At 37.8% G+C, this 25880-nt stretch overlaps 1 protein-coding gene across 1 annotated transcript in view; it reads left to right on the forward strand.

The window, feature by feature from the left end:
- Positions 1–25880, forward strand: part of Snx1 (sorting nexin 1) — a 107471-nt gene that overhangs the window by 21451 nt on the left and 60140 nt on the right. Inside the window, exons 3-4 of the mRNA XM_090382289.1 lie at positions 8333–8547; positions 20638–20881. Coding sequence (XP_090238415.1) covers positions 8333–8547; positions 20638–20881 — 459 coding nt within the window. The remainder of the gene's footprint in view (positions 1–8332; positions 8548–20637; positions 20882–25880) is intronic.

Raw genomic sequence — 25880 nt, forward strand, 5'->3', positions numbered from 1 at the left:
TATTTGAAATAGTTGGTCTTAAAACCAACTTCTGTTTTTTATGGTCAAAATTGTTAATTTCTCTATTTCCTGTCTAGTTGCCAAAATTATACCATTAGCACTATTTTTCAATTTTATCATTGATGGATAGCACTGCATTCATTTTTATATCTCATAGATATTTTGCTATGCAGTAGATGACACAAGATGATACAATTCACTTGGCCACAAGTGAATTGTACCTTTTATCTTATTTATTGAATATATCTGTAATAGGATTTAGATTCCATTTTTTATAGAACAGACAAGAAAAGATAAATAGTTTAGTGCAGTGCCTTTCAAACTTTTTTGATTGCAGGCACACTGTACAGTATTTGCTAAAAAGTAATTTGACATATCACTCAGAATTTTAATTATTTGATATCCCACCCTTTTTGTTCCTTATCTTTAAGACCTATTTCACATGAAGGAATTAAACTGTACAATTTTTTTTTTTTTTTTTATCATTGCAGATTAAATAAAACCATAATCTGCCAACCCGCACTGGACCAGCGTGGCAGATTATGGTCCATTTTCCCTCAGCATGAATTGTTGAGGAGGCTTCCATCCTGCAGTGGGTTGATAATAGCTGTACTTGACTTGACTTGATGGTAGCTATGATTACATTGGATGACCGAATGGGCGTTTTCACATAGTGACCACACAGTAAAAATGACTGTGCGGTGTTCAGATTTCAGCTGCATCTATCTTGGGATGCAGTACGGCAACAGTTTGTATAAGTGTTAAAAGTGAGAAGTGAGTAGAAAGAAGAATTAAACAAATTATTAGACTGTATGGGCAGATGATACCATTGGCACTGGTTGTAGTTTTTTTTTTTTTTTGCCGATGCTGTATAAGCTTGTTTCCTTTCTTCCTGTGACACTACTATAAAAGTCTCTTGGTATTAGTAGGGGTTTCATATAAACTAACTTCCATAGGATGGTTAATTAGCAAATGGTTTAAGATCACTTAGGCCATCCATGTGCCGTTTTCCTCCAGTAGAAGTACCATGTGCATGGAGTGGGAGAGACTAGTGAATGACCCCGAGCTGCAAAGTTCTGTTTGTTTTCCCTTAGCCGGTGACTTTAAATTACTAATGTTACAGTGTCATTCATTAGACAAATATCATTCATTTGAAAGGATCCAGAATTATTGCTGGGCCATTTTGAAACTGACCAAGGCTATCCAAAGTAGAGTATGTAAAGTATTAATTTTCATAGAGAAAGAATGTGTCTAGAGCTTTACTGGCTGTGGCTTATGAGGTATGTGAAGAGTATAATTCTTTAGAGGTGGCACCATATTACTGTTAGTAATATGATGCCACCTTTGGTACCTATTGGCACGTCATTGATGGAGGCCAGGTGTCTCATCATTTCAGCATTATAAATTTCAAAATTTGAGCTCATTAATGCTCTTAGCCTTCCAGTAAGTTTACAATATATCTCTAAGAGGACTTGCATATCTTTTTTTTATGAAGTAGGCAAAAAAGAGATGCATGGTCTAATGTGAGGTATTGATCTCTCAGATTGAAGCTACCAGCATAAATTACTCCATATTGCACTACTAATAAATAACGAGCAGCAGTGCGTAGCACATGTTTCTTGATTAGACCGGGGTTCGAGCCCGTGAGCCACCAAATAAAGAGAATGCGGAAAGGTCAGGGAATGACCACCGCATATCCCCGGAGCAATATGGCCTTAGTTGCTAATGCTCCTAAAAACCAAATAACAACTAATAAATAACAGTATTCTAAAGCGAGAAAGTGAACTCACTAGCCAAAAAATTAAAACCCTTATTCAATGTCTAGTGGGTCCACCTTTTTCCTGAATTATAGCCCACACACACACATTGTGGCTTGGATTCCACTAGGTGTCTCAGCGAATCTAGCTTCAGATTTGACCATTCTTTCATCAAAGTATTTGTTAGCTGCTGTGTTGTGGTCAGTAGAGAACTGTAAAGCTGAACTGCCCTTTTCCAGCATGTACCAAACATTCTCAATTGGATTCAGATCTGGAGAATTAGGCAGCCTAGGTAGATGTCAGAAATGTTGGATGTTCCTCAACTCATTCAGATGTAGTTTTTACACAGTGGATAGCTTCATTGTCATCTTAAAAGAATCCATTGTAATCTGGGTATCGGTGAAGCACTGTAGGGTGAAGTTGGTTGGACAGGACAAAGATATTAATTGGAAGTGACACGACCTTCTAATAGTATGAGAAGGCCCATTCCATACCATGATACCACCTCCAGCTGTTTGAGTCGTGGACACAAGACAGTCTGGATGCATGGCTTCAAGATTCATAATGCACTTTCGCTCTACCATTAGTGCAAAAAAAAGTATAAATTGATATCGTTATATGATAGTTTTCTACTTTTGCAGTCTGGTCTTGGAATTGGCAGAGCCACTCCATTAAAATCTTGATTCTTTTTCTTTTCTTTTTTTTTTACTAAAAGAAGTTGCTTTCATATAGGCAGAGAGACTACCAAATCCCAGTCTTCAATTTGCGCCACATGGTTTGGTTCCAAATGGGTCTTTCTTTGCCTAAATTGAATCTTTCATTTATTTGCTGCCAAATGGACCTTCTTTTCTGACACACAATCTGCTTTAAATTCCTGCAGTGTCTTTCTTGGAGTACAGACATTTTCTGTATTGCTTCCTATCATCTCCCACTCATGTACTTTTGAGATGGTTACTTTGGACATGCCAATGGTTTCCTTTTTTTTTTTCCACAGGTGTGGCTCCTACTAAACATGCTCCAACAATAACTTATTTCAGTAAATCAGAATGATAACCTGTCTTCTCCATGACTGGTCAAACTAAGGAGCCTCAGGAAAGCATACAGTATTTGTTTCTCACTTGTCATGTGTACCAAAAATAATGAAATTTGAAAAATATGTGAACATTAAAATTTTTTTTATAAACTTGGAGAGTTAGTCATGGAAACAGTGTTTGTTACAGTTTACAGCAATAAGGTTATGGTGGGGATAACAGTTTAAGTGGTTTCAGAGGACGAAAAAGGTGTGGCAGTCAAACATTGACTGCCATAACTTTTTACAATAAGGATCCAATTTTTAAATCAGCCATGCTAAACTTTGCCAGTAACCTTTAATTTTTAAATGTCCCACGAAAATTATAAAAAGGAGTGATTTTTAACCTGCAGCTTAACCTCACTCCAGATTTTACCTTAAACCAGTTCCCATTTTATCCCCACTGCAAATTTCTATTTTTCATATCGACTTCTCATTCCTATTAAAACCTTTTATGCCAAATTTTTTTAGATGTTAGGATTTATCAGACTTTTCTTTGATGAATAAATTAAAAATGCAGGTTATGTTCCATATTTCAAAAAATAAGGTATCAGCACTTTGCACACAAGAAAAGCCTGTTTCAGGCTGGTTTGATCAAGTAAAGGGAATGCATATATCATCTGTTTCTCCACGTGGTCAAAAGATTAAATTGCATGGGTACTGTATCACTACACCATCAGTTCCAAGATGGTAATACTACTGGAATCATGTCAAATATAGCGGTGCACAGTGTGGTTAGGTTTCTTCATGTTGAGGATACTACCACTTTGCTTATTGGAGGCTTGAAGTGGTGGAACCCATGTTTAGTCTCTAGAGCTAAGTTCCGGTCAACCCTTCCCTATCTCTTCCATCATGCAGTATGATTGATGACTTTTGAGGTTATGATGAATGTCGTGGCGAGATCCAATATTCCTTACATTTCGAGGGTACAGCTCTAAAACGATGTTCGCAGGCCGGCCGCTAGTTAGTACACCGGACTGAATCTATTGGTAACTCTCTAGGAGGCTTCCAGATCAGCTAGTGTATAATCTTGCTACCTCTACTCTGCCAGATAGTGACTGGAGAGAGTCCGAGTAGTGTGTATGCGGGGAGCATTGTCGAGGCCACGTTATGTCAAGGATCTGGGTATATTCTTACCACGTGTACGCCATATACAAAAATTTCATTACTTCATACAACATGTCCCACCCACTTTTCTTACTATTGAATACACCATGAATTGTCAAACTAATAGAGCAAGCTTATCTGCGAAAAGATCTAAACCTCCCAAGGACTTCCTAATTCATTTCACAAATATACGTGGTCTCAATTCTAATCTCAACGATGTCCATTTCCACTTGCAGTCTGCCAAACCCCATGTGCTTTTTCTGACAGAATCTCAGTTATCGGTTGATTCAACCACTGCTCATCTCAGTTGCCCAAATTATTCGCTGTATGATTCCTTTCGCCTCAAAGGTGGTACTTGTGCATGTGTCCGTTCTGATATTCCCTGTCAGAGACTTGGCAATTTGGAATCTCCTCTCTTTGATCTTCTCTGGCTTAAAATCTCTCTACCTCATTGTGTAAAATTCATCTGTTGTCTCTACCGTTCTCCCAACTCCACTAATCACTTGGAGCTCTTTGACTTCCTCTCTTTGCAACTTGACTTTCTCCAGTCCAACTTTCCTAACAGTGAGGTAATTTTCCTTGGTGACTTTAATGTTCACAACTCTAGCTGGCTTCTGTTTTCTAGTCAAACCGACCCAGCAGGTCGAGATGCTGAGGCTTTTGCAATTACTAATGACCTTGCACAGATTGTTCATTTACCTACAAGAATACCGGACAATCCTAATCATACAGCCAATACGCTTGATCTTTTTCTCACAAACAACCCTTCTAAGTACATGGTCGAAGTGAGAGTTCCTTTAGGCACTTCAGATCACAACTTGGTGATTGTCTCTTCTCCAATGGAACCTTTATCTCATGGCTATTCCCAACCTCGTGTTGTTTGGCATTACAAGAATGCAAAATGGGATGACCTGCGAGACTTCTTTTCTTCTTTTTCTTGGTCGGATTACTGTTTCAAAACTTCTGATGTCAACATTTGCTCAGGTCGTGTCAGTGAAATTATTTTTGCAGGAATGGAATCCTTTATCCCACACTCCACTTTAAAATCTCGTCCTTTATCTAAACCTTGGTTTTCCAATAAATGTGCTAAGGCTGTTCAAGAGAAGAATGTTGCATATCGTAATTGGCTTGTTTCTAATTCTTCAGTTTCATTTTCTACCTACACCAAAACTCGCAACAATTGCAAAGCAGTTATTAATCAGTCCAAACTAGAGTTTGAACAGGCTAAGAGTAGAAAACTTGCTTCTTGCCCTAATAGTAGCCGAGCATTCTGGTCTCTTGCCAAAGCTGTTGGCCGCAACTTTTGCCCATCTCTGCTCCCACCTCTGTCCAAACCAGATGGTTCTGTTGTCACTTCAGCCAAGGATAAAGCTGACCTGCTAGCATCCCATTTTTCTTCCAGCTCATGTATTAATGATCTTGGTAAAACACCTCCCACCATTCCCAACACGCTCCATTCAATGCTTCCTGTGGTCTTCCGTCAAAAGGATATCAGAAGGATTTTGATGAATCTTGATGCTAAGAAAGCTCCAGGTCCTGATGGTATTTCTCCACTTGTTCTCAAAACCTGTGCTCCTGAACTTACTCCTATTCTTTGCCGCCTTTTTTTCACTTTCTTATTCCAAAGGTGCTTTTCCTTCTGCTTGGAAATTTGCTCATATCCAGCCAGTTCCTAAAAAGGGTGACAAATCCCTCCCATCCAATTATCGTCCCATTGCAATTACTTCTACTCTTTCTAAAGTAATGGAGAAATCAATTAACCGCCAACTCTTAAATTACCTTGAAACCTTCTGTCTGATCAACGATCACCAGTATGGATTCCATCAGTGTCGATCCACTGGTGATATTCTGGCATATGTTACCCATTTATGGACTAATTCAATGGAAAGGTTTGGTGAAACACAAGTAGTTGCTCTTGACATCTCAAAGGCTTTTGATCGTGTTTGGCATAAAAGTCTTCTAAACAAGCTTCCATTTTATGGTTTGCCAACTGTTTTTAGTAATTGGTTATCCAGTGTTCTCTCTGATTGCTCACTGAGGGTGATGGTAGATGTCTCTCTGTCTTCTAACTTCTCCACTAATGCCGGTGTCCCCCCAAGGTTCAGTTTTTTCCCCCACTCTTTTCCTCTTGTATATTAATGACCTTTCATTGACTGGAAATCCTATCCATAGTAATTTGGATAGGATTTCCAAAGAAATCCTATCCAAAGGTAAGCATAGGAGCAGAATTCTTCTGCTCCTATGTTTATCTTTAGCGACACTCCGATTTCTAGGCAAAATGATATCTCTTTTGGGGATTACCCTGACTTCTAATATCTCTTGGCACAAGCACATTACAAATATTGCTTCCTCTGCATCTAAAAATCTTTGTTTTCTCTTTTGCTCTCTGCATTACTTTTCTTCCAAACAGCTTCTCACTCTGTATAAATTGCAAATCCGCCCTGCCATGGAATATTGTTCCCACATCTGGGATTGTGCCCCCAAACCTCTCTCAGGCTTCTTGATTCCATTCAGAAGAGGGCAGTTAGGTTAATTAATGATTCATCTCTGACAGAGTCTCTCCACTCGCTTTCTCATAGACGTACTGTTTCTGCTGCATGCCTCTTCTACAGATACTTCCATGGGCACTGTTCTTCTGAATTGGCTTCTATAATTCCCGCTCTCTCTTTCAAAACAGTCCGAACCCGTGCCCCCACCAGCCATCATCCATTTACTGTCCAACGTCAAACCCACCGAACCAACTTTTCATCTTCCTCATTTATTCATTCAACTGCCGTTTTCTGGAACAACCTTCCTTCATACGTATTTCCTGAAAATTACAATCTACAGAAGTTCAAGTCCAATGTCAACAAATATCTTCTTTCGTCTTCTCAACCTCCAACCCAAGCGTGGTACTAAGTACTATAGGTTCTAATACCTCTCATGTTTGGGGTTCACATAAAAAAAAAAAAAAAAAACTAGACAAGCAGAAATTCATTGCCGGCTGGTAGATGTGTACAGACAGTGTTGCCTGCTGGTTTCTGGAAACCAGGTAAAAAATTTTGTATATGATTTGACAATTATTCATGTATCAGTATATAGTGAAAATATTTCAGGTTAATACAGATACAAAACTGAAGTAAAATAATTTAAGTATTTAAACTGATGACAAGTATATGATAGGTTTAATATTGCAGTTGAATTTTGAATAAAACTATTAATAAATTAAAAAAGGGTGCTAAACCAGTGTATGGACAACATATCATGTCAGGGAAGCATGATTTAGTCTGGTGCAATGCCTCTGCTAACAGCACGAGAGGCCGACTGGGCTAGCCAGGTGGGTAAAGTGCGTGTCTGGCAGCCCAGAGTTCGGGGTTCGAATCCCGCCTCGGGCTTGGATCAGAGTAAAATGCAAAAACTTTGGGAGATGCATTATGGCCACAGAAGCCGACAACTACCAAAAAAAAACCCGACACGACAGATATTCAATATAAGTAATGACTCCGATGCCCAAGCATATCCACCATAGATGAATTTTTATTGTGCAGACAAACACATTAGTAAACTGAGTAACATCCCAAGGAACCTAGCATCTCTTTGGGTAATGTGCACAAAATCAAGCCTTTCTAGAATACAGAAAACTCGGAGTGCCAAAGTAATTTGTAGATGATCACAAGGTTCTCGATGAAACAAGATTTCATTATTTGACACCATAAATATAAAAGCATTCAGGGTATGGGAATAATATGGGAATGCCCATCCTCACCTGTAACAAGCAAATATCATGGCAACAGCGTTTTGGGCTTTTTTCCTTAACTGGAGTTACATTGGGAATGATAAGCACTACTGTTATGTTGCTGGATCAGTTATGGATGCCTGTTTGTTGCAAATAGTTTGTTTCTGCATGTCGGTATTGTTATTGTGCTGCACAGTGTCAGATCATACACTGTCAACTGTACCCATGCATTGTTATGGCATAATCATTGGGAAATTCTCGGCCATTTTCCACATAGCCTTGATGTTGCCCCTAGTGATTTCCACCTCTTTGGATCCCTGAAAGAACACCTGGCTGGCAACCAATGGCAATGTGCAACACACTTATTTCCTGGTTGAAGGCACTTGACACTGATTTCTTCCATGCTGGAATAGGTGCCTTAGTATCATAGTGATGCAGATACCTAAACAATTGTTGTGATTGTGTGGAAAAGTGCTGTGTATCAGGCATTATAGCCATAGTAGCTTATGCGCCATTAAATTCCCATAACAACAGCTGTGTATCAGTCTTCTCATGCATCATATGTGCATCTACATCAGAATCAAGACCTTCACATAGGTGCTAGTTACCATATTTTTTGAAGTGCCCTTATAGAATACACCAGCTAATGTGTTTTTTTTTTTTTTTGGTATATAATAATAATAGGAGGTGGAGAAGAAGTAAATTTGGATGACGATGATGTTCCACCTCCAACACCACAATCAAAATTAGAGTTTTGCACGCCAGAAGAAGAATTCAATAAAGATATTTCAGCCATACCAACTTCTATGTCCATGTCTTCTCCAGAAGCCTCATGTCCTGCAGAAATCATTCCATCCCAGCCACCTAAACCTGCAGCTCGAAAAATGAAAAGTACTGAAGTGAGTAATAACATTAGTAATTTTATTTTTTAATTGGATGAGAAATTCTTTCATTAAGGTTTTCAGAAATGTCAGAGCAGGCCATTGTTAGTTTACTGTGAAGAGATGAAATTCACAGAGAGTAAACTACTGAAAACAGTGTGAAAAATTTATTTAAATGCCATAAATAGCATCATGTAAGTATAACATTAATAAAATAATATGTACATGAAAATTTCTTCAGGAGCTGAATTTTACAAATTATTTCTCAGTAAACTGACAAGTGGCCCATCCCATATACTTTTTTATTCCCCTGGAATAGTAAAGGATTTTTTCTATAACGTCTTGTGTATGCACCTGCAGTTTCATATTTTTCGACTAATCTTAATCTTAACTCAAATCAAATTTAAATAATTAAAGTAATATATAAAACGCAGTGGCGACTTTAACTTTTCAAGTCTACTCGTGCTCAATTCAGATTTTGGTAAAACTCCAGAGAACGGTACCCCTTACAAAATGGTGGCAAAGAGAAGAGGGGAAAAGTAGTGATGTACAGGTTGATTCCACCTACTCCCTCTTCTCGCCGACTGCACATGGCGGTTGTCACATGACAAAACGGCAACAGTAACGGTAGCAACACAAGCTCACAATGCGAAAGTAAGCAAGGGATATTTTCGCTTAGACCACGTAGTTGACATCCGCCTGAAGCGAAGAGGGTGAATGCATGGGTGGGCGGAGTCACAACCTGTCAATCATTGCCTTTCCCCACTTCTTGCCACCATTTTGTAAGGGGTACTGTTCTCTGGATTCAGCCAATAAATAAATAATTATGAATTAAATAAGAAATAATTTAACTTGCCTATTTGAACATAAACTCTAGTAGTCTTGGTTTTAATGTGAATTCTTCTAAAATCATGTCATGCAATTAATTTTTTTCTTTCTAAATCAAGTATTTCTTTCTCTATTGATATTTGGGCTAGCGATGAGAGCCGTTCCTGAGCCATCCTATTCCTCAAATAGGATCGAATTCGATCAAGAACTGAGAAACTTCTTTAATTTGAAACAGAAGTTACAGGTATTGTTAGAAGTTTAATTAGCCTTATTGTTTCTTACAAGGCAGATAATAATCCTATTTCATGAAATAGTTCTAAAAGAGCAATGACTGATTTGCATTTTCCAAAATCGCTGTCACGTTAAACATTTCAGTTCGTTGATTAAGGACTTGTAATCTATTATATTGGGATATTTGTTTTGGAGAGCATTAAGATGATGCATTGGAAAATGTTCAGAAAATTCTTGAAACATGTTCACATCAATCAGCTCAAAAAATGCAAAATCTTGAATGCAAGCAAATCATTCTCTCAATGACAGCAATATATTTTCAGTCAATTCAAAATACACGGTTTTGTAATTGATTGGCCTTCTAGTTCTTTTTCTTGGTGGAGAATTTGTATCGTTTGACTGTTCTATATCTTTCATGGTTTCTTCAAAAATATTGCGATAAGATTCTTCAGTGCGACTGCACTCATTGAATTCAATAAAGTCTTATCTTCTGTAGGGCAAACTTCATGTCAAGTTGTTTACATTGAAAAAGGTCAAATAGTTTTTCTGCTTGGGATAATATATTTTCAAAGCAATTAACGAAAAACATGAAACTGAAATCATTTAATTTTATAATCAGATTATCTGCTTCATTTAAAGTGTCTTCATCCCATCTTGCACCATCATCCAAAATACTTTGGAACACATTCATTAGAGCTTCATGTTGTCTTTTAATTGATGACACTGTTCTAGTTCTATAGCATTACCTTGTCTCGCACAGTGATTAGCATTAGTAGAGGCATTTGATGCAAGAAAGCAAGCTTATGCAGCATCAGCCAAAAAAAAAAAAAAAAAAACCCACTTCCACTTCACCCCTCTGTTCGTTCAAAATACCTGTCCAGCTGAGCCTTAAACTTATTTAGGCTATCAACCTCCACCACAAGGGATGGAAGTCTGTTCCATCAACCAACCACCCGCTGGCTAAAGGCAAATTTCCGCACATCTATCCTACATCTGTCTTTCCTCAATTTGAATTTATGCCCTCTCAGGTGATTTTTCTGAGCTAGAGGAAGAATCCCATCAGCATTGAGCATGCTTAAACCATTCAAGGCTTTATACACCTCTATCAGATCACCTCGCTGGTGCCTAGTCTCCAGACACTGTAATTTGCAAAACTTAAGCCTTTCTTCGTAAGAGCACCCCTTTGTTCCATTCACTAATCTTGTTGCCCTTCTCTGTACTCGTTCCAGCAGCTCTACATCCTTCTTGAAATGAGGCCTCCAGACCTGTATACAGTACTCTAGGTGTGGCCTGACCATCGCCTTATACAATGGAATAATCACCTCCTTATCCCTGCTGGAAAAATTCCTGTACATCATTGACAATACTCCATGAGCTACTCTTGCAGCCCGTCTGCACTGCTCAGAGAACTTCATATCTGCCTGCACAACCACCCCCAAGTCCCTTTCATTCTCTACCACTGTCAGTGTAGTACCACAGAGTTGATACGTTGCTCTGGGGTTGCTGTTTCCCATGTGTAGTACTTTACATTTGTCAATGTTAAACTTCATTTGCCACCTCTCAGCCCATCTGCTCAACCTTTCCAGATCCTGTTGCAGCAGCATAGTGTCAGTAGTGTCCTTGACAACCCTGCCAACCTTTGTATCGTCTGCAAACTTGGACATTAAGCCTGATATACCATCATCAATATCATTTATAAATACAGAAAACAATAATGGACCCAACACTGAGCCCTGAGGGACTCCACTAATAACATCATCTACGATGAGCAGTGTCCATTGATTACCACTCTCTGTCTTCTCCCCCTCAACCACCCCTTTATCCATAGCAGCAATTTGCCTCCAATGTCACACTGCTCCAATTTGTGTAGCAGTCTTCCATGTGCAACAGTATCAAAAGCCTTTTTAAGATCCAAGTATATAATATCAAAGTTATTCCCTGCATCTAGTTCTTTTGTGACTGCATCATAGTATCCAATCAAGTTGGTCAGGCAAGACTTCCCCTTAACAAAACCATGCTGTGTCTGAGCTATAACTGAAGTCTTGTCTAAATGATCCTGCAGTGCTTCTTTAACCAGTGCCTCCATTAATTTTCCTGGAACAGAAGTTAAGCTCACAGGTCTATAATTACTTGTGTCAGCCTTTGATCCTCCTTTGTGAATTGGGGTCACATTTGCACATTTCCAGTCTATGGGTACCTCCCCTGAGTCCAAGGAAGCTCTCATAATTATGGCTAAGGGTTTGCTTACTTCCTTTGCTGCCTCCTTTAATATAACTGGATAGATCCCATCCACCCCGGGTGCCTTTCTTGTGTTTATCTTCAACAGTTTCTCCTCCACTTTACTCCCAGTTATTTCAAGATTCTGTAGCTTACTGCTAGAGTTGAATACACCTCTGGCATTCCCCTTGCTGAATAACTCCTCATGTGTGAATGTCGATGCAAAATATTCATTTAGTTTGTTAGCTACCTGAGCAGGATCATCAACACTTGACCCATCAATATCAAGTGGACCAATCTGATTCATCCCCTTCCTTCTAGAGTTTACATAAGTAAAGAACTCTTTGCTGTTTTTCTTTGCATCCCTTGCCGAGGATTTCTCGTAATCTGCCTTCGCCTGCCTAACCTCCTTTGTAACTTGGTTGCATATCAACTTGTATCTATCATAGGCTTCTGTGTCATGTGTTAATTTGTATGTATCCCATGCATTTTTCTTCTCTGCCATATGCCTCATTAGTTCATCTGACATCCATTTTGGCCTAAACCTTGAACAATATTTCTTAGTTGGTATGTAAAGCCTAGTAGCTTCCAAGATAAGTTCTTTGAATGCTTCCCATTTTGAATTTGCTGTTGGTAACATCATCAGTTGGTCCCACTGTATAGAATTTAAATACTGTCTCAGTCCATCGTAGTCGCCTTTACGGAAGCAATAACCCTTCCCTTTACCCCTAATGGTAGTTACCTCTTTGAGTAAATCCCACTTCAGCACACTGTGATCACTGCCACCTAGTGGTTCATTTATCTGCAGATTCTTAATGCATGAAGAATCACTGCTGATAATCAAATCAAGAGTATTACTCCCTCTAGTTGCCTCCCGAACATGCTGATGTAGAAAACAGTCATCCAATAAATCCACAAAAGCCCTGCTAGTGTGTGAGTAACCAGCCCCCAAATTCCAGTCAATATCTGGGAAATTAAAATCTCCCATTATAAGACACTCTGATTTACTGGCCCACTCTATTTCCCTGTACAGTTCCTTATCATACTCATCAGAGTCATTAGGCCTATAGCACACTCCTACTCTTAATTGATCTCCCAATGTTTATGTCACACCAAACTGACTCCACACTGCACTGTCCAGCAATGTCAACTGGCTTCACTTCCTTGGTTTTTATGTGTTTCTTAACTAATAGCATAACCCCCTCCCCCCTTCCTATCCTGTCTATCCTTTCTGTAGACGTTGTACTCCCCAAATTTCTGTTCTGCATCCCTTATATCTGTGTGGCACCACGTCTCTGATATCCCAACAATATCTGCCTTCGATGTTTTGAGCAATACCTCAAATTCATCAAATTTATTTACTAAACTCCTAGCATTGGTGTACACGCAAGTATACCTGCACCTGTTTCTATTCTTAGCTACCCTAACACAACCCATGTGTTTACTTGTACCGCAATGGCTCCCAGCAGTCTCTGAAATACCATGCATCTTGTTTTTCAGGCTTCTGCTCATTCTAATAGAAGCAGTGCAAGAATCTCTTTCACCTCTGCCAGTGGCTACTGTCAATCTATTGGTCTTTGTCTCCCCCCAAGCTAGCAGTTTTCCGACCCACCTAACACTGCCTCGATAGCATCAGCAAATATTCTTGCACCCTTTCTATTTAAGTGTATCCCATCCCTGTAGAAGCAATCTCTCCTGTTAACAAGTACAGTCCAGGCTGAAAAAAATTCTACCCCTTGAGCCTTGCACAATCTTTCCAGGGCCGAATTGATCGACAAGGCTCTCATCATATACTCCCTCCTATCGTGTCTGGGCAGAATTGCAGACACTTTCAAATTCAACCCTAATTCTCGGCTTTTGTTCAACAGTGACCTGTACTTGTTAAGTAATTCTGCCGGTCTCCTACTCTTAATATTATTAGTGCCAACGTGTACAACTATATCACCTTTTGTGCCCTTAAAAGATGATATTCGCTCTACAACGTCATCAACCTTTGATGACGTTGTGATGGTATGTCAACATTGAACTCTCTCAGCATGGCTTTTTATTTAGTACTTGATGAATAAAATTTACTGAAAACTTCGAAGTTGTAAAAAGAACACTTATTCCATTAACTTTCTCTGACAGTTTACTTAAAACTAAATCCAATTTATGTGTATAGCAGTGAATAAAATATCCAAGTTTAAAACACTTTTTCTCTCAGCTCCATTTGAACCCCATTACGTTCACCAGCCATCACTGCTGCTCCATCGTACGTTTGACTGACCAGCCTGTTCTTTGCATCACTAAAGGTTTCTGACACGCTTCCTATCATTTCAGTAAGTCTTGCAGCACTTTTTTCTACACTGACATCATAAAATCCCCAAAATCTTTCATGTATTCAATACCCTGAAACATATCTAATTATGTGTAAAGTGTGTTTAGGGTCAAGCGGCACCAGGGGTTTCCCCCATCTCTGTGTAGTTTACATTGTGGGTGAACCAGTTGACTGGAAAAGCCAGAGATTTAAAAGTGTATGGACTTTGTATATGTGTGATACCTTGTACCGTTGTTCATCTGGTCATTTAGCCGCCAGACCCTTACCGAGGCCCGACGTTGTCCCACTTTCGCCCTGTGGAGGCAGACCAGGTACTCCATAGTATATAGTTCACTCTGGTAGGTCCTGCCACCTAATATCCTGAGATTTCAGTGGCTAGGACCTAAAAAAATCGTGTGCGTGTTGCAGGAAGTGCTAGGAGAAGTCCAAAATGTTGGGCAAAATTAATTTCGATTGTTGATTTTAGATTGTGTGGGGCGTGTTCACATTGCTGTCAGATAGAGTTGGGTGAAGGCTGAAGACTGGGGGGAGATTGACAGAAATATGGAGCCGAAAGGGAAGGCAACGCCACTTTACAGTGTGGCATACCCATTCCCCACCAGAGGGAAGAAATAGGGTGGCAGGGTGGGAAGGGGACAGCAAACTGTACCCTCCCCACCCTGCCAGGAAGAGGTGAGACAGTGAACCAGACAAGGGAGCTGGCTCAGGTTGCCAGTGTGGCCTGTGTGCATGGGTGGAAGCAAACCAGACCGCAGGGTCAGGTCTGCACCATCCAGAAAAACTTGAGGCTGAGCAGAGGCGATCCAATGTTGGTTTATAGGTAGTTGGGCCTGCATTGCACAATCTGTCGTTTCATCTGCTTGCACTGAAATAAACTGGGCATTTTCAATTTCATTTCGAATGACACTGCCGATAACCTTGTCGATGGCAATTATCAAGTCATTCTGAATTGTACTAGAAACTCCTGAAAATTGTTTATACCCTTCCTTCGTCGAAAGCCGTGCCGCAAAAACACTGTCCATTCCTGCAAAACAATCTAAAAGTTCACGATAATTACCTTTATTTAGGCCATTTTCTCCTTCATTATGTCCACATAGTGGCAGTTCTTGTTTACATAAATATAAGTGCATTGGCTTAAAATATTGTATATTTTCTTGAACTTGTCTATTATAATTTTATCTTTGTAGCTTCGCAGCACTAATGGCACATTTGGTCTACTAACCAAACGTTTTTAAACACTTATAATTATTCAAATGACTTGAAGATTTTGCGTGATAATTGCTGTCACTCAAAATATTTCTAAAATTAGAATAACCAGTATCTGACCAGGATTGATTTGACTCAGACTGGAATAGTAAACAGGCCAGCAGTACAATTTTTCACTCGAGAGGCTTCCACATTACCAATCTATTTGTTTGTACCAATTATGTTGAAATGAACAATTGCCTACTTTTGTCTTAATTAATGGCTTGGGATGGCCTGTCTTAATAATTTCTCTCTGCTCAGTGATGTTTTGCCTTCCAAATGGTTTTTCTTTCGATGATAACACTAAATCAGCCCTCTTGGATATGATTTCAAAATAATAATACGTAACATAATTCTTAACAATCGCAGCACTATATATGCAGCGAACCAGCATGAAAAACACCAAACTGAAAGCAAACAAGAAGCAAGATGCTACCTATCGCTAGTATTTTAAAGTAAAACTCTTACCAAGCTGAGCGACATTGGCACGAGTTGAAGTATTTCGTATTTACATAAATAAGTCATTAATAGATGTATAAATATTTTTTATACAGAAGGTGAAATCTTTCACCTTCTGTATTTCAGCTAAGGTGGTAAGTTCTGTTAAAATAAAGTATTCTAAACCTCTCCTTTTTTTGTAAAATTATGCCCCTAATAAAATAGATCAGCTTATTTTTCTATTTAGCTAATTATTTAAATAAGTTGCAGCTTAATATTAGAGCTTTTTGTTATCAGTAATTTTGGTGGGAACATTGTAACTTGTGAATAGTAAATTAATGTAATGTAGTAAATTTTAGTAGTCAAATAAAAAGAAATGTTTGTATGAGGTAATTGTCTCAGTTCTAAGCTCAGTGGTGACCATTTCCCTCTACATTCTGTCAAGCTCCACTTTTTCTGACAATGTCAATTATAGGTTTCCTCAACCCTTTCTAATTTAAAATCTCTTTTTGATATGGCTTAGTCTCCCTGCCCTAGTCTGCCATTTTCATCTGCTGCCCCTATCAGTCTCCCAATTTCACTAATCACACTGAAATCTGATTTCCTATCTTGAAACAAACTCTACTTTCTATATTCTAACTTTCCTAACAGTGAGTAAATTTTCCTGGACTTTTTTTCTCAACATTCATAACTTCAGTTGTGTTTTTCTAGTTACACAGATCCAGCTGTTCAGATGCTGAGGCGTTTACAATTACTAATAATGACCCCACTCAGCTTGTTCATTTCTCAACAGAAACTCCTAACCACACATCCAACACTTCTGATCTTTTTCTTGCCGACAAACCTTCAAAGTACATGGTCAATATTAGTGGTCTTCTAGGCTCTTTGGATCATTTTGTGATAGTCTTCTTTTCAATGCAGTCTTCCTGCCTCTCATGGCCATTCTTGAACCCTGTGGTGTTTGGCCTTGCAGGAATGTAAAGATCTGCAAGATTTATGTTCTTTTCCTTGTTTATGTTCCTCTTTTAGGTCTTCTGATACCAGTGTTTGCTCAGAGTATGTCAGTAAAATCATTCTTGTAGGGATGAAATCCTTTATTTTGCATTCCACTCTAAAATCCCATTCCTTGTCTAAACTTTGGTTTTCCACTAAACGTGCTAAGGCTGTTCAAGATAAGAATGTAGTATATAATAATTGCTTTTTATCCAGATCTCCAACTTCATTTTCTGCCTACACCACAGTTGTAAATAACAATAAATTCAAATTCTATTTTGAATAGACAGAGTAGAAAACTTGCATCCTTCCAAATGGCAGTTGAGCATTCTGGTTTCTTACTAATATAATCAGTTGCACCTTCTGTCCATCAGTACTTCCATCTTTCATAACCTGATGGTTCTACTGCATCCTTAAAGGCAAAGCTGACATATTAGCATCCTATTTTTCTTTCTAACTCTTTTATTGATGTGTGTAGTAAACCATCTCTTGTCATACTTGGTACACTCCACCCAATGCCACCCATGGTCTTCTGACAGAAGAATATTCGAACTATTCTGAACAATAGTCACTGGATAAAGAAGTAATGCATCTGGACAGTATTGCAATTATACTGCAGTCACAGTGTGGATTTGTTAAGGGGCAGCCTTATCTAACCAACATTGATAGATCAGTATGTGGCAGTGATCAAGGAAATAGATGCAAAAAATAATTTTTATATTGTATACTTGGATTTCAGGAAGGCTTTTGATACTGTTGCACATAAGACTGCTGCACAAATTGGAGCAATGTTGCATTAAGGGCAAGTTACTGCTATGGATAAAGGGATGGTTAAGTGGAAGAAGACAGAGTGGCTATCAATGGACACTGCTTTTCATGGACTAATGTTATTAGTGGAGTGCCCGGGTTCAGTAATATCATTAATGAAAGTATATCAGGCTTAATGTCTAAGTTTGCAGATGATACAAAGGTTGGCTGGGTGGTTAATGACAGTCATCAGGGTGAGCTACTGCAACAAATCTAGGAAAACTGGGTTGATGGGCTGAGAAATGGTAGTTTAAGTTTAACGTTAACAAATGCAAAAAGTACTGTATATAGATAGCAGTAATCTCAGAGTAACTTATCAGCTGTGTTGTACTACACTTAGGGTAGTGGAAAATGTAAAGGATCTGGGGATAATTGTGCAGTCAGATATGAAATCTGAGAAGTGCAGACATGCTGCCAGGACAGCTCATGAGGTTTTGTCAGTGATATACAGAAATTTTTCTAGCATGGATAAGATGATTATCTCCACGTAAAAGGCCATGGTTAGCCACATCTTGAGTATACCTAACCCTCAATACATGGTAATTTGGTTCCGCAAAAGTAACATGTAAATGAAAATAGTGTAAATCGAGGCTAACATTTGTATAGAAAATGAGAGAGGGATAGGTTCTGTAACACTCAAATTAAATAATTTATGTATTTTTTAAAATAAATTTAACACTTTATTTTTGTTGTATAGATACACAACAAAAATTTAAGGATAAGTGGAGTACAGTAAAAAAATAGGATGAAGGTGCAAAACCCTCAAAATGTATGAAAACAACAGATTATTCCATTAATAGAAACAATCTTCTTCCTTCTCAGTTGAAAGCCTATGTTAACTTCCTCTAGGCGCCTCCGTAGCCAGGTGGGAAGGAGCAGCAGTGCGTAGCACACGCTTCTTGATTAGACCGGGGTTCGAGCCCGTCACCACCAAATACGGAGGATGCGGAAAGGTCAGGGAATGACCACCGCATATTCCCGGAGCAATATGGCCTTAGTTGCTAATGCTCCTAAAAACCAAACAACAACAACAACTTCCTCTACCTCAAATCCATTATCAATGTTTGTTTTTTATTTTACTTTCTGTATGCATGCTTAATATGTTCCATGCCGTATTAATTTCACGCCCATTCTGCCAAACTTGCTTTAAACATTTGTAATGTATTGTATGTCATACAATACTGTACTTATAAGACTGCAAATATCATTAGAGTATTATTAACAAGGGGTAACGTACAAAATATGCTATAAAACAAAACAAATACTTTTATTTAAACAATTTATAAATAAATGTACAGTACAGTATACATAGAGCAATTCTCTGCTTATATTATTTTCAAACACTTTATGTTAATAAATACAGTAGTACTTAGATTAGCTAGGGACCAGTTATATGCTTATAATAATAGACCATTTAAATCCACATTGTATAGAATATAATATTATTTTATAGCTTAATTATTATATCTAAATATTGCATGCATGTGTCTGGCAGACCGATATCTCAGTGTATTGTAACAGTCTAATAACAACTGGCATGATATACTCAATATTCTACATTACCAATTGAGTATAGGACACCTGCATAGCTTTTTAATACACCACACACTTTTTTTTGTTATTCTTCAACTGTGTTAAACCAAAATCGTACTGTGTAAAACAAAATTGTAGCTTTTTTTTTTTCGACCATGCAAAACCGAAATCGTTCAATTTTGAGTATTTTGCAAATTGAGAGTTAGGTGTACTGTATATGGGTCTGGAGGTCTCACTTCGGGAAGGATATAGATCTGCTGGAACAGGTGCAAAGAGGGGCAATCAGATTGGTGAAGGGAACAAAAGGTGCTCTTACCTAAAAAGGCTTCAGTTCTGTAAATTGCAGCATCTGGAGACTAGGCACCTGTGAGTGAGATGTTTAATGCCCTGAATGGATTGACTAAGCTAAATTCTAATGGCATTCTTCCTCCTGCTGAGCCTACACACATGAAGGACATAAATTCAAAAAGGATAGTTGCAAGATGTGCGGAAGTGGATATTTTGAATAAATTCAAGGAAGAATGAGAAATTCTTGGAGGGTATGGATGGGTGACCAATTTTCACTTTATTTCATATTACAATGGTGTGTAATTGTAATAGGTACCATTTATGTTATAATTCTACTGAAGATTTTTTCCAAAAGACTTCTCTCCAACAGTGAAAAAGGTTTTTTTTTATATTCTAAAAGAGCTTTTTAATAAAAATATAAATTATCTTAGTCATTTAAATTTATGCAAGAGTGGATATCAATTTCAATATTTTGCATCTTAAAAATTATTTGATGTATTGCAAGAAAGTGTGTGGTGTTTCTTAAATGAAAAATTGTCAAAAGAAAACACTAGCAAACCACATGGATTATTTTTGATTAGAATATATTTTGCTAATTATTTGGTTACAGAAATTACAATAGTATACATTGATTTCTACATTTATTCTAACACAAACTTGTTTAACTAATATGGCAATGTGGGGCAACCTGAATGACAGTTAATGTTGAATCCATCCAGGGATGTTATGTAAAACTTTACAAGACAAAGTTTGATTCTGCTAAAGCTCCTATATGTTCTGTTTGGTCTTATTTGTACAGTAGTTAACCATCACTCAGGTCTGTTGAGATTCCACAGAAAATCTTACGATATCACTAAATTAGTTAACACTTTCACTGCCATCTTTTCTGATAACATTTTTTGATCTGGACTGGAAACAATTTGATTGAGTCAATCTGGAATGAAAATAGGGCAGACTTTTTTTAGGCTTTATTCTCACTGTGACTGAATTAATCAGCCTCTGAAGGTTGCTTGACAAAAATATCCAGTTTTCTTATGTGAAATTGGAAGAAAGAGTTCTAAAAGTGGGGTGGTTTTCCTTCCAAGTGGATTAAAAATCTGAAGCTGCATATTTGTGTGAGGAAGCAGTGAACATGTTAAGTGGGTTTGGATGTTGTAGTAAGGATTTTTTTTATATTTAATATATTTATATTCTTTGAATTTAAATTATAGGTAGATGAAGAGGGCGACCAGTATTTGACAATTATTGTAACTAGTCCTTCAAAAGTTGGAGATGGTATGGGTGCTTATGTTGTTTACAAAGTTAATACCAAGACTAATTTACCTTACTTTAAAAAGAAGAATTTTAATGTTTCAAGAAGATTTAGTGACTTCTTAGGTTTGCATGACAAACTTGTTGAAAAGCATCTGCATTTGGGAAGGATAGTGCCTCCTGCTCCAGAGAAAAGTGTTATTGGTAAGTTTTAAGGAGTTTTATGCCTTAAATTCTTATTTTTTGAAAATTTCACTACATCTAAATTTGAAAAATTAAGTGAAACAATACATTAAATACTATGTTGAATAAGTAAAGCATTTAATCTTCTACAGCTTTGCTTAAACCACATTGCCAGCCAAAGACCATACTTAAGAAAACTTGACACCATTAACATTTTGGGTGGCATGAGTAATTGCAGACTTGTTAGCTTAACTTCTGTGCCAGAGAAAATAATGGAGTATCTGATTTAAAGAAGTGATGTAGGACCATCTAGATGACTTCAGTCACAGCATGGTTTCATTATATTATACTATAGCATTACAAAATGGATCCATGATATAACCAAAGACACTGGAAAAGTGCAAAGAAATAGCCACTTTTCAAATGTTGCTGTCCTGGTACTGCGTCTCTTGAAAGTAACCAGAATGTCATTTGAACTCTGCACAGTTCTGAATACTAGAGGAATCACTTCAGATTGGTGTTAGAGGTAATAATATCATACTAGTCTGTGTTGTGATCATTGTTTCTGCTGCACGGTTGCCAAATTCTTTTATAATCATTTAGTAATCAGGTCATTGCCACAAGACCTGATTTTATAATCAGGTCTTGTGGCAAAAATATCCAGTTTGCTCAAATCTTTCTTCTTGGTTTTTATGTGTAGACTTTGGGCCGCATGCTGTTGCCCAAATCATGATGTCACAAAGTTCAGAGATCCTTGGGATCTCTGAACTTTGTGACATCATGATTGATGATTTAAAAAGTGACATCTATTATTGGAGATTTGTAGGTTTGGAGATGAAATAGTCACTAATGCTATCTAGAGTGGGAATGGTGATTGCAGTTGAATTATTATTGTGAACCAATATGTAGAGTTATGAGACAATTACTAGATTTGAGATGAAAGGTTGGCACACACTGGTTGCTGCCATTCTTGGAATTCACATCTTGATTCTTTGAAAATGTTTAACCATTCAGATATGATGTATCAGTCTATTTCTGTTTGCTGTTATTTGGAGCACCTGCTTATATATGCGATCTCTTTTGCACATTCTTTGTTCAAAGAGGATTTGGACTTTTAGGTTGAACTGGTGAGCTTCAGTCCAGGATTGGTTGCTAATTTTCGTAGTATGGATATATTTTAGACAGATGTGTTTTAAGATGCACTTCCTTCCTCTTTACCCAGAAATGATAACATTGGCCAGAAATGATAAAATTATGGTTGAAACATCATAAAAAGTATGGCCGAAGTAATTTAAGTACCACTGGAACTACTTATTTGGTACTTGTTAGTGGCCATTCAGGTCACTTACGGAAAAGTCCCTTTTATAAAAGGGCAGATTCGATTCTTCAACCGTACTTTCTCCTTCTACCAATTCATCTTCTTCATCAGACCATTCAGTAGTTTCCACCAGACACATGGCAAAAAAACATATTAGGCAGTATATCTTTGGCAAAAGGTTTTTGTGATCATTAACATTGTTTGGTCTTTTCAACAGAACATTGAACCATGTTCTTGAAACAAAATTTTTATATGATTAGAGAAAGACGTGGTGGTTTATTCAAATATGTGATAAGTCTAAATGCTTTATCCTGTGATATTAAGAGTTTAGTTTAATATGCTTCTGTTCAGAAGGATACAACTTTCACCAACCCTGAATAATTCAGTTCTGATTTATAAATTGGTTACACATCTGGATTCAACTATATCTTGAGTGATCACAGTATATTGATGTGAGATTTACTTAAAGATGTAACTACCATCAAGGGTGAAGGGAAAGGTTTTTGCTTTCTTAAAGGAGATTACTATGACTGTTTTTGAATTCTATGTAGTGGAACAAACTAATGATGTTACCAACAAATTCTAAATGGCAAGCATTCTGGGAAATAATCATAGGAGCTACTAGGCTTTTCATCCCAACTAAGAAATACTGTTCAAGATTTAGACCTAATTGGATCTCAGATGATCTAATGAGACATGTCAAAGAAAATAAAAATGCATGGGATGCATATGAAGCCTGTGGTAGATATGTTAGTCTGTAATCAAGTCACAAAGGAGGTTAGGCAAGCGAAGGCAGATTATGAGAAATCTTTGGAAAAGGATGCAAAGAAAAACAGCAAAGAATTTACTTATGTAAACTTTAGAAGGAAGGAGATGAATCAGATTGGCCCACTTGATATCAATGGTTTGACTAGTGATGATCCTGTTCAGGTTGCTGACAAACTTGACATTTTGCATCTACATTCACACATGCGGAATTCTTTAGGAATGGATGCCAGAAGTTTATCAAACTCCAACAGGGAGCTAAATGATTTTGTAATAACTGAGAGGAAAGAGAGATTGTGAAAGTTAAACATAAAAAAAAAAAAAAAAGCTACCTGGGGTGTTGGGATCTATCCATTTACAGTATATTAAGGGAGGCATCAAAGAGGGTTAGCAAACCATTAGCCATAATTTTGAGATCATTTTTGAAATCAGATGAGATCCCTATGGACTGGAGATGTGCAAATGTATCCCCAATTCACAAAGGAGGATCAAAGGGTGGCATGAGTAACTACAGACCTGTTAGTTTAACTTCTGTTCTTGGGAATAGAATGAAGTTGTTGTAGGACCACCTAGACAGGACTGTAGTTATACTTCAGTCACAGCATGGGTTCTTTAAGGGGAGATCTTGTCTGACCAATGTGATTGGATACCATGATGCAGTGACAGAGGAACTAGATGCAAACAATCTTGATATCATATACTTGGATTTCAGGAAAGCTCTTGTAGCATTAATGGTAAGTTACTGCTATGGATAAAGGGATAGTTCCTTGGGAGAAGACAGTGGTTATTGATGGATGCTGCTCTTTGTAGACTGTTATTAGGGGAGTTCCACAGGGTTTGGTGCTGACCGGTTGTTGTTTTCTGTATTTATCAGTGTTATTGATGAAGGTATATCAGGCTTAATGTCTAAGTTTTCAGATGATACAAAGGTTGGCAGGGTGGTTAATGACAGTAATGAAAGGTATGCTTCTTCAACAAGACCTAGAAAAATGAGGCAGATACGCTGGGAAATGGAAATTGAAGTTTTAACATTGAAAATGCAATTACTGCATATGGGTAATAGTAATTGCAGAGTAACTTACCAACTGTGTTCTAACACTCAGGGTCTTGGAAAATGTAAAGGACCTGGGTGCTTTAAATTTTCAATGGTGCAATCAGATATGAAGTTCTCTGAGCAGTTCAGACAGGATGTGGGACAGCTTATCAGGTTTTGTCAATGATATACAGGAATTTTTTCAGCAGGATTACAGGTGATTATCCCATTGTATAAGGAAATAGGCAGGCGATATCTTGAATACTGCATACAGGTCTGCAGGTCTTGTTTTAGGAAGGATGTAGAGCTGCTGCAGTTACAAAGAAGGGCAATGAGACTATTGGGGGGAACAAAGGAGTGCTCTTACCAAGAAACTTCAGTTCTGCAAATTGCAGCATCTGGAAACTAGGCACTTGTGAGGTGATCTGATTTAGTTAAGGCCTTGAATGGATTGAGCAAGCTAAATGCTGGTTGCTTTCTTCTTTTTTCGTGTATACTATGCACATGAGGGGACATAAACTTAATTGAGGAAGGATGGTTGCACAATAGCTATGCAGAAGTTTTCCTTCGGCCAGAGGGTAGTTGATTGCTGGGACAAGCTTCCATCTGTTGTTGTGGAAGTGGATAGTTTGAATAAATTCAAGGACTAGACAAACTATTAGGGGGATGGATAGTTAATGTGTTTTTTTTTTTTTTTTTGGATGATGCTATATAGGCTTGCTTTCTTGTATCATTTGCCAGTACTAATACTAAAATTGGGGGCATGGTTGGTAAATAACCTCTTATGAATACAACCATGTTATATATATATATATATATATAAAAACATTGTAAATTAGTCTTAGAACTCCTTTACAAAACTAAAATATTATTGTGTAAATAGGGTACATGATGCAAACCTGAACTGGTTTCACTACTTTTCTTACATTTATATACAGTGAAATCTTGTTCTAAAGCATTGCTGTCCAGCCCGCGGGCTGCGTGTGGCCCTGGAACGATTTTGTGCGGCCCTCCTGTGGGTTAGACCTTTTGATTTTCACACTCGAAAAAATAAAACTTTTGTCGCAAAACACTACTTGCAAGTGCAAACTTAGCTTCTACGCGCGACTTCAAGTGCATTTTGTTGCATCCATGCTAGATGTCTCGTTTCAGTGTGCATGCTCGGAGGTGGGTTGCCTGTCATTAGTATCGTTCGTTCGTTCGTCCGTTTACTAAGGTTGTGTCACCGGGGCTCACCAAATTACTAGATATGCATTGTGATTGGTTTCCGTGTTATCTTCAATATACTTCACTTCTACTTAATAAATTGCTACTTCTCGTCGAACAGCCATGTCTCACAAGAAAAGAAAAACTGAAGAAGAGAAGTGAATGTATCAAAACTGATGGGAATCAGACTATTTGATTACAAACAAGAATAAAATTCAATGTCTTGTTTGCATGCAAGTTTTGTCAGTGCCTAAAGAGTATAATGTGAAATCACACTACACTACACTACACTACACTACATTACACAGTAAAGAAATTTGAGATGTATATTGGGGAATCAAGAAGCACCAATTTTGCAGAATATAAGAGGAAATTGATGCATCAAAAGATTTTTTGCTAAACTTAGCACTGCACAAAGTTCTAGCCTTGCCACTTCATACAGAGTAGCATTGGAGTTAGCGAAAGCAAAAAAGCGTTTTAGTGATGGCATGACTGTGAAGAAATGCACAATTGAAATGGCCGAACAATTTAATGAGCCGAAATTAGCCGAGAAGTTCAAAACACTGGCATTATCTCGTGAGACCGTCGCAAGACGTGTAGAACACGTGGATCAATAAGTTTCAAAAAAGCTGTATGATTCAATGGCAAAATGTGGGTACTTTTCATTGTCTGGATGAAAGCACTGATCAAGCAGGTGT

This window comes from Mastigoproctus giganteus, chromosome 10 (assembly GCF_048544385.1).
Source record: "Mastigoproctus giganteus isolate SK-2022 chromosome 10, ASM4854438v1, whole genome shotgun sequence".
NCBI lineage: Eukaryota > Metazoa > Arthropoda > Arachnida > Uropygi > Thelyphonidae > Mastigoproctus > Mastigoproctus giganteus.